The following is a 10,074-nucleotide window of genomic DNA, read 5'->3' as shown; positions in this document are numbered from 1 at the left end:
CCCCCCCGTGACATGAGCTGCTCTCCGCCCAACAGGGACTCCTACTGGGTCATCAATGGGCTCCTGCTGTCAGAGATGACAGCCACGGCTCACGGGATGATTCGGAACTTCCTCGACCTTGTAAACAGGTAAGCCTTAAAGCACCTTTCAACTTTCATAGCACACAGTGGGGGAGGAAGTATTCAAATCATTTTACTTAAGTAAAAGTGCTATGTAACAAGTAAAAGTCCTGCTTTAAAAAGTAAGTATCATCTAGAAAATGTACTTAACATACTCAATGCAGAAAGATCCTCAAAGTTTAGAAAGTGTAAAGGATCAATTGTGTTTAATGGTCTAATCATTTTAACTGGACGTGTAGGCTGTTGTATTGATGTTCATTTATAATAAAACATCAGATTTGATAAACATGTGTTTTGTGTGCAAAACTCTTAAAGTGTAAAGTAACTAACTTAAGCTGTCGGATGAATGTAGAGGAGTAAAAAGTACTGCATAGCACAAAAAAAATCCAGCCCGCTGCACGTAGTTTTCTCATTTTGAATAAGTTATCTAGCAACCTAACTTTGGGTGTGGACCTCTCGAGGGGGGATTTCAAGATTTGTGGAATAAAAGATCTTTTTTCCAATCACCCCTCCTGCAGATATGGCTTCGTCCCAAACGGTGGGCGGATTTACTATGAAAGGCGCAGTCAGCCTCCATTCCTCACTGCAATGGTGGAGAGCTACTATCAAGCAACCAAGGATAAAGAGTTCCTCAGGTGATATTTAGTCCGGACCTGATGTCCTGCCAGAAACATTATCTTTAAGCTGCCTTGCTTCTCTTCCAAAATGGACAAAATAATGCTGTCTGTCAGTACCTCCGGTGTTTAGTTTTCCTTAAAATACTCAATTAGAATGTGATACGCCAACTCTCGTGTGTAATGATATTAAGTGTGAATGGTATTGTCAATTAAAACATGGCTCCCTGCTGTCTGTACAAACTTGCATGGTTAAAGAGCAGCGTTGCCATCTCTGGAGCAGGAGTACCGGTTCTGGATGCAGAACCGTTCTGTGGCAGTGGAAGTAAACGGGACGGAGCATGTACTGAACCGGTACCATGTGCAGGTGGGCTTGCCCAGGTACGTCTGAAATAAATCTAATAAATAATTAAAACACATTTGAGATATGTTGGTGTCTTAGGGTGTTCCTTCACCCACACTAACCATGTCTTTTGTTCTTTCTAGGCCTGAATCCTACACAGATGACCTGGAATTAGCTGAAGGATTAACTGATGGTAATGGCCTATTAGTGCTCATATTTTTGGTGGTTGAAAGAATCCTTCTTTATGAGCAGAAGTAATATTACCCTGTTAATTTTGTTCCATTTTGAGTGTGGTCTAGACCTACTTTTTCTGAGAAATGTTCTGAGATAACATCTCTTATGATCTTGTGACACTACAAATAAAATTGAGTTTCATATTGTTCTTTTTCCAACATCTAGTTAACAACAACCCATACATGAATATTACTATTGATACCACATTTGAAATGCTGAGTTGTTGTTGTATTTTCTGCCTCAGACCGTAAGGAGCAGCTGTGGATGGATCTGAAAGCGGGTGCAGAGTCTGGGTGGGACTTCACATCCCGCTGGTACATGGACGGTGACGGCCACAAGAACGGCACCCTCGGGGAGACCCGTACCAGCCAGATCCTGCCTGCCGACCTCAACGCTCTCCTGTGCCTCAACGAGAAGACTCTCGCTTCGTTTCACAGGATACTAGGTGAGCGGGCTTTAAGTCTATATCCACAACCTTCCACTTTTGGGGTTACTCTGTTGGCGTTCTAAACTCCGGTACATTTCTGAGTACTATGGTTAACTGCTCCTCTGATCTGTGCAGGGTAAATCCAGACAGCTAGCTAGACTATCTGTCCAATCAGCAACAACTCTTGAACGCACACGTTTCACCAAAACCAGTTCCTTCCCGAGGCTATTTTGCAGAGGCAACGTTATTGTGTCTAGCGCTAAGCACCACCCAAGACGATTGTGATTGGTTTAAAGAAATGCCAATAAACCAGAGCAAGTTTTTCTCCCATCCCAGAATGTTGTGTAGACTAGCCAGACTCTAGTTACTTTACACATTAAGAACTTTGTACACAAAAAAATTTAGTTTTTTAAAACACAATGTTTTATTATAACTAGCCAACAATATAAGGGCCTACCAGTCCAGCTGAAATGATTATGATAATGAACTGTTTGGGTCCTTTACACTTTCTAAAATGGGAGGAACTTTCTGCATTGAGTACTTTTACTTTGAATACTTTAAGTACATTTTCCTGACGATACATGCTTTTACTTTACTTGTGTTGTCTTCCCATCAACCACCATTTGGCGCTTCTTTGCAATATTTTTGCTGTTTTTTGTTTATACATATTTTTTTTTTTCATTTATAGCCTACTTTTCACAAATTATTATATTACATTATTTCTTTACAAATTATTGTAATTTTTTTTTTTTCGGGCGTTTCTTTCTCTTTTTTTTAACTTTCTTCCAAGGACATGAAATTCAATAAAACAAAGTAATCAGTCAATTTACTTGAGAAACATTGTATGGCATACATTTTATTTTTAGGTAATTTGGTTGAAAGAAAGACAAGTTCCTGATATTAAAAATACAAAAAAATGGGTCAAATTGAACCTGAGGACAACACAAGGGTAAAGTTACATTTTGAATGCAGGCCTTTTACGTTTTCCACCACTGTTGTTCTGCACACTGCTTTTAGCTCCTAGCTGCTGTTACGTAACATGGGTGCGTTGTTTCCGGCCAGGTGACCTTGACGCTGCTGCCCTGTATGAGCAGACTGCAGCCCGCAGACTGGAGGCCATAGAGTCTGTGCTGTGGGATGCTGAGAGGGGAGCCTGGTTCGACTACAGCCTGGTGAATCACTCAAAACACTTTGAGTTTTACCCCTCCAACCTGGCACCTGTCTGGGCACAGTGCTATTCTCGGCCTGAGATGGCAGAGAAGGCAGTAAAGTATCTCAAGGTTAGTGGGCCTTCTAGGCTTCCTTGTGGTCTCATTTTACAAATGTGGAAGAATAGGTCATTTAGTTAATTTGAAACGGTCATTTCATCCAACTTACAAAAGATGCATAGTCTCCCGCATGATATCTAATGGTATGTAGCTATGCATATACTGAATATTTGGTTTCATTTTCCAATGAAGAAAAAATTGGGGGTGGCAGTAGCTCAGCCCTTGTGGAGTTGGGTTGGGAAGCGGTGGGTTCTTGGTTCAAGTCCCCGTACGGACCAAAGTATGGAGTGTGGATCCGTAGCTGGAGAGATGCCACAGGGCGCTGCTCCAGCTGGCAGCCCACTCACTCTGACATCTCTACATTTGAGTATGCATGTGGATTTCAGGCCTGTGTGTAGTGATAACTAACAGTGTAAATTATACTTTCCCCACTGGGGATCAATAAAAAATATAAATTATAATTTATTAGCATATAGTCCGACCGCAACGACTGTTTTGGGTCTGCCTCGCCGTGGCTTGGTATCATTTCCCCCGGCTCATTCTCTGGTTCTCCTTCTTCATAAGAAACATGAAATCAAGGACAGGCTTAACTTTTCCTCCGACAGATTTCCCACAGTGGTCAGAAAGCACAGAGGAGACACTTTGTTTCTCTGTCTCCACTGCCGGAGTCAGTACTCGCTCTGAAGCTAATCCCATCACTCTCTCTACCGCACAATCCCCTCACGGATACACACACCGGCTCTGCTGTTCTCTTAAAGAGAGAGGCTAGATTGTTGAGTATAAATCTGCGTAGGCTCTGCGTATAGAGCCTATGCACAGTGGCTTGAGAAAGCTTACACACCCATGCTAAAGTTGATTAAAAAGAGGAATAAATCATCTTTAGGAAATTGATCTTAATGCCTTAATTCAAACAACAGAGCTATAGAGAGAGCCATGGGGTACTTTCCATAAGATCATCTCTTAATGTGAATCAAACCGGATATTAAGCTAACTGAAATCAAATTAAATACCATGCCAATCTATAGGTATGGTGAAGGGTATGTGATGATGGGGGGTTATTTTAACTCCAAAGGCCAAGGGAACTTTATCAGGATGCATAATTTCCTGATCCATGTAATAACTGGCCTTTAAAAATAAAAATCTGCCTGCCTCTATGGGAATTTTACATAGGGGTGCGTGTACTTATGCCCCCTGTATTTTAAGGAAGAACATTTATTTATTTACAATACATTATCATTGTCAAAGAAAATTGATGTCCTTAAAAGGTTGGATTTCCCTAATTTTTTTTAAATTAAGGCATTAAGATCAATTCCCAAAAGATGATTTTTTTTCTCCTCTTTTTAATTAACTTTATCATGGATGTGTACATTTTCTCAAACCACTGTATGTACATAAACCAGAGCACGTTTTTCCTACCATCCCAGAATGGTGCTTGGACCAGCCAGACCCTGCTTTGCAGTGCTGTGGAGGAAGGTCTACCCTTACCCTAAACTACTAAAAGGTCCCATGATATTTATTCTAGTCCATTCTAGTTATTTAGTCTAATTTTGGTTAAACATTACAATACATAGAGGTATTTGGCAAGTGGAAATAACAGTACAATTGAAACGTATTTCCGAATGGAACAATTAGTTTAGAATTGAGGGTATTGAAGCTTGAACTTATTTTAAGTAGCCTACATTATATTTGAAGGTGTTTTTGACCTTATTTCCATACATGAGTGGGCCAAAACATTAGAAACCCCTCTGAATATAATGCAGTGCAACACCACATAATAATAAAATTACTCCCGGCTGTGTGTTATTCGCCATTTGTGTGAAAGAACCCTGTATTAATCCTGATAAGGCAAGGCGCACAGCTGCCCAGTATGACTCGTCTCCTCTTCAGTTCCAGCGGATTATTATTATTAGCATTAAACACACTAACATACCTGCAGATGTCCCTTCCCTGTGGTTAAATACGACTGTGGTCTTTGGTCTTCAACACCACTAACACACTGTCTGAAAAGGGACACGTTGACATTTTGGACTACAAAAAAAACATCTACCCTAGTCACTACACTATGTATGCACTATCCATCATCCTGGACTTTGCACTTAACCCATTAAGCCTCTTTTTTTCTTATGCAACAGTCATTTTGATTGTATATAATTGTTTTCTTATTGTTTATTTCATAATTATGTGTAATATGTTTTCAGCATTCACCATGGCAAATTCCACGCAAGTGTACTCATTGTCATTGTGGAGGAGAGATTGTTGCTTGTTTATTTCCCCGCCACCATTTTGAGCCCTGAATCCTCTCTCTGCTCAGAAGCTAGTCGGATGTTCCATGTGCTTTTGTAATTGGTGCTTCTTTTGCTCCAGCAGAGGGCACTCACACACTGCGCTGGTCTAACCCATGTACTGTATATTCTGATGGTCTCTGCTTTTCCTGTGTGTGCAGGGGAGCGGTGCTCTCCAGTTTCCCAATGGAGTCCCAACGTCGCTGGTAGAGTCTGGGCAGCAGTGGGACTATCCCAACGCCTGGCCTCCTCTGCAACACATGCTCATCCATGGTAGGCTGCAATACATCACTCAGCCACTGTGAAGTGCTTGATACCTGTACTGATGATGACATGCAGTAGTGGGGTGTGACTAATTACATTTAGCCAAAAAATAATGGCCTACAAGTCCAGCTGAAATGATTAGACCATTAAACACACAACTGTTTGGATCCTTTACTCTTGCAACAATGGGAGGAGTTGTAAGCATGGAGTACTTTTACTTTTAATAATTCAAGTACATTTTCCTGAAGTTACTTACAGACTAACACTTAATTTAATGCAGGACTTTTACTTGTAAGAGAGTAGTTTGACAGCGTGGTATTAGTACTTTTACTGCGGGAAAGGATCTGAATACTTCTTGACCTGTTCTGTTTTCTTTGTATATTCATATCTGTTTACACCACGCCCTTAGAGGTTCTCTGTGGAGTTTCCTTGAAAACAGTGTCTGCGTGTCCTAGAGGTGGATATCATTAGCTTGGACCAATTAGTTGTTCGGTCTATAAAATGTTAAGTGTTTCTTAATCCCAAGATGACGTCCTCAAATGACTTGTTTTGTCCACAACTCAAAGATATTCCGTTTACTATCACAGTGGTGAGAAATGACTTAAACATATTCACATTTTAGAAGCTGGAATCATAGAAATTGTATCGATTAATCTCTGCAGCTCCAGGAAAACATATCACATCTGTGTGCACATCTGTGTTCATCTGTGCGTGTGTACAGTACAAACAAGAACAGTGCTCCATAGTGCAACCAGTGTTCAGTAACTTCACACAGTACCTGTTCAAGGCTCTTGAAATGTATTGTATTTCATATTTGACTTGAGACGGGACCACCCCCAGAGATCAGCAGACACTTGTTATATTGTCTCTGGTGATGCTCTGACTGCTTTACTCTGTTTTATATAGTCTTGTCTGTGGGACACATGATCAGAGATGGACTGATGAGTCTGTACGATTAGAATCCCTGCCCTGCTGAATCTTTCTAAAACTTCTCTTTCAATTTCCTTTGCGATTAAATAATGTATTGTAAATTAATAAATGCTCTTCCTTAAAATGCAGGGTTCACAAGTATACACACCCCTATGTTAAATTCCCATAGAGGCAGGCACATTTTTATTTTAAGGCCAGTTATTTCATGGATTTCTTGGCCTTTGGAATCAAACCAACCCCCTATCATCACATACCCTTCACCATGCCTAGAGATTGGCATGTTTTTATTTCAGTTAGCCTAATAGCTGGTTGGATTTTCATTGAGAGATGATTTTATGGAAAGTTCCCCATGCCCATCTCTATGGATGGTAAGAGTATTTGATGGGGGGCTGTTTTAATTCCAAAGGCCAAGGGAACTTTATCAGAATGCAGGAAATAATTGGCCTTTTAAAATAAAATCTGCCTGCCTCAATAGAAATTTAACATAAGGGTGTTTATACTTATGCCCCCGTATTTTAAGGAAGACAATTTCAGAAAATTGGTGTCCTTAAAAGGTTGAAGTTTACTAATTTGTTTGAATTAAGGCATTAAGTTCAATTTCCAAAAGATGTTTTTAATCTTCTTTTTAATCAACTTTAGCATGATTGTGTAATCTTTCTCAAGACAACCTGTGGGCTTAATTTAAAGACTTTCGTAGGCATGTTTAATGATAGCAATCGTCTCGTATTTCCAGGTTTGTCCAAGCTTCCCTCAGAGGATGCAAATGAACTAGCCTTTGATTTGGCCCAGCGTTGGATCAAGACAAACTGGTTGGCATACATGAAATATGAAGCCATGTTTGAGAAGGTGAGTCTCTTTTAAAGGATTCAGTATGTCACAGCTTGTTGTTGCACAGTGATAACCCAGCTAGTTCAGACAGTAATCTTTCTCTTCCTCACAGTATGATGTGAACGGCGATGGCAAACCTGGGGGTGGAGGAGAATACGAAGTTCAGGTATTTCCTTTCTTTTTTTAATGGTGTCAAACAAATGTGCTTATAGATCCAACCATAATGTGGGTTTACAATAACTTAGGGAGAGAGGAGGGCCCGATAAGATCTTAGAATGAATAGCTGTGGATGTGGGAAGGGACCCATAGAGAATGCCTTTCTATAGGGCCCAGAATTTTGTGCTACGCCTCTGTCAACACTGTGACTAAAGTTAGCTCGGAGAGCTAATTTACCTGTTGGGCCACACACTGCAGAACAAACTAGCCAAACTAGCAGTCAGTTCGTAACTTTAGATTTGGTTTATCAACGACGGTAGCAAAGCAACACAGGAAAGAAAATAAGCAAAGCAGAGACGGCCGTGCTTAAATGTTACAGTTACGGCTGAAAATGACAACACAAATAAACAAGTTTGCTGATTTCACGCATCTCCAAAATCAAATCTACTGCCATTTGTCTATGGGAAGAGATTGTTGTGGAAGCAATGTCACGGACCAGTGCTTCAGTCTATAGTATTTCTAATTTCATGCAGAGCCCTGTCAATTCTTCCAACCTCCCTTCTGTTTCCTAACTTGGACACATCTGCATGCTCATGTACATTATCCATCTCATCTTTTTTTTATAATGTTCTACCCTGTTGGTACTTATTGTACTTTTAAATTTAGTTTTTCTTACTTTATTTCCACCAGCACAAATAAACCACTTGTTTTGATTCTTAGTGATGTTTGTATCCCTGTATTTGCTGCTTTGCTAAAGTGTAAAAAGTAAAACGTCCCTTATGCTCGGCCGTGTTGCCCTGTCTGTAGCTTGGTTTTGGCTGGACCAACGGTGTGGCCCTGCAGCTCCTGGACCAGTATGGGCCCGGACTCGTCTCAGGTAGCAGACGAGTGTCTCCTGGCCTCCTGCTGCCTCTGGTCCTCTCAGCCGCTCTCAGGCTTCGGTGAATCACAGGTGACAGATGAGCCTGACTGGAGGTTGGCTTTTATTAATCCCGGTTTCACTGCACTACATTGCTCCTGTCCATAGGCCTGTAACGATTATTACAAAATAATCTAGTCTTGCCAATTAATTTGCATAATCGTCTTTGTTATACTGCGATTAATTGCTAACATTAGCTAACGTCTTAAGGCGTATTACTGGTAGTTGTCGATTTTGTTTAGATATGCCAAAGTATAATTATAGGAGTGATTATTGGTTGGACTGAGTATTTTTATTTCAATTGTTATTAGTTTTAGCACGTGACCCTGTACATGTTCACAGCAACAAAAACAACAGTTAAATTCTTTTTTATGATGATAAAGAGGCGTGGTCACATTACAGTCATATAACAAAAATATGTATTCTGGGATTTATTCAAAACTTTATTAAAATTGAAGAGAAAAAAAACACGTTTGACTTAGAGACAATTGTATTGTTAATCACAATTATTTCTGAGACAATTAGTTGTACGGCACAATTTGAAATTGTTACAGCTCCACTGACTAAACACACACACACACACACACACACACACACACACACACATTGACATTAAAAATTAGACTAAATTGTGCATATATGAACAAGATCTGATGTTATTCTAAATTGTATATGATCAGGATCACTCCAATTTGTAGAGGGAACATGATATGATTCATCATCAACTCAGAATTCCTTTGATGAATATTTTAGTATTTATCCTGGGAGGTAAATGATCTCTGGCGATATGCGAAGTTCCAGATGATGTCTGCAGTTCTGGACTCTCTCTGGTAATACAGGCTGTTTGTGCTTGCTGCTGCTTGGATTACAGCGTTGACATATCGAACTGACATTAGAGTTATTCACCTAATTTGATTATAAAGCCTATTGCTGTACTGCAGATGAACTCTCTCGTAGGCCTTTTATCTCCGCTATGACATGATGGAAAGAGTGAACAATAAACAGTGAAGCCGTTAATGAGGTAGAATCACTCTGGATTACACCCATGCATTGTTTCCCTGGGAGTCCCTGGTGCGTGTGAAAGTTAATTTGAATGCAGCATGGGAATGGTGGACTCCACCAGTATCGATTAAAAACTACTTTATGGACACGTAATTACTGGATGTAAAAACTTTGAATCAGGGACTTCTGGGATCTGAGCTTTAGGGGGGCCTGGCACCCTTTCAATGTAGTGTTTAAAACAACTTATTTTACTGTGCTAACTGTTCATTTTAACATCATTTTGGACCATCATGGTATCCAATGTCTTGTTTTATCAGTACATATTTGTACTACTGTAGAGGTTTGGTACATTAGAAGGATAATTTATGAGATACACCTTTGGTTCCATTAAAGCCTGCATCAACCAATGTTAAACCAAGGGAAAAAAGCTTCTGGGGGGTGTTTGGCTTGAGGTCATGGTGCAAAGGACCCTAGGGTGAAATTACTCCAGACCATCCCTTTAACCCACCTTTCTTCGGGGTTAATTTAGCTAAATGTAAAGATAGCTAATCGCGAAGGGGGAACAATTTGACATGGAGTCTGATTTTTGGCATGAACAACAGTAGCGCTAACTGAGATGTAGCTAACATTATTGATGGCCGCTGTTGTGACTCGGATACCTGGGTTTGATATGGTCTGTTTCCTGACG

At 40.2% G+C, this 10,074-nt stretch overlaps 1 protein-coding gene across 1 annotated transcript in view; it reads left to right on the top strand.

Annotated features, from left to right (window-relative positions):
• Positions 1-8,739, top strand: part of treh (trehalase (brush-border membrane glycoprotein)) — a 13,769-nt gene extending 5,030 nt beyond the window's left edge. The window contains exons 6-15 of the mRNA XM_034866568.1: positions 36-128; positions 638-754; positions 992-1,114; positions 1,220-1,269; positions 1,555-1,755; positions 2,800-3,017; positions 5,449-5,560; positions 7,215-7,327; positions 7,422-7,475; positions 8,273-8,739. Of these exons, the coding sequence (XP_034722459.1) occupies positions 36-128; positions 638-754; positions 992-1,114; positions 1,220-1,269; positions 1,555-1,755; positions 2,800-3,017; positions 5,449-5,560; positions 7,215-7,327; positions 7,422-7,475; positions 8,273-8,410 (1,219 nt within the window). The 3' untranslated portion in view covers positions 8,411-8,739. The remainder of the gene's footprint in view (positions 1-35; positions 129-637; positions 755-991; positions 1,115-1,219; positions 1,270-1,554; positions 1,756-2,799; positions 3,018-5,448; positions 5,561-7,214; positions 7,328-7,421; positions 7,476-8,272) is intronic.
• The last annotated feature ends 1,335 nt before the right edge of the window (positions 8,740-10,074 follow it).

This window comes from Etheostoma cragini, chromosome 3 (assembly GCF_013103735.1).
Source record: "Etheostoma cragini isolate CJK2018 chromosome 3, CSU_Ecrag_1.0, whole genome shotgun sequence".
In the NCBI taxonomy this organism is placed as follows: domain Eukaryota; kingdom Metazoa; phylum Chordata; class Actinopteri; order Perciformes; family Percidae; genus Etheostoma; species Etheostoma cragini.
Note: the sequence above shows the minus strand (reverse complement) of the source record. Positions and strands in the feature narration are given on the sequence as shown.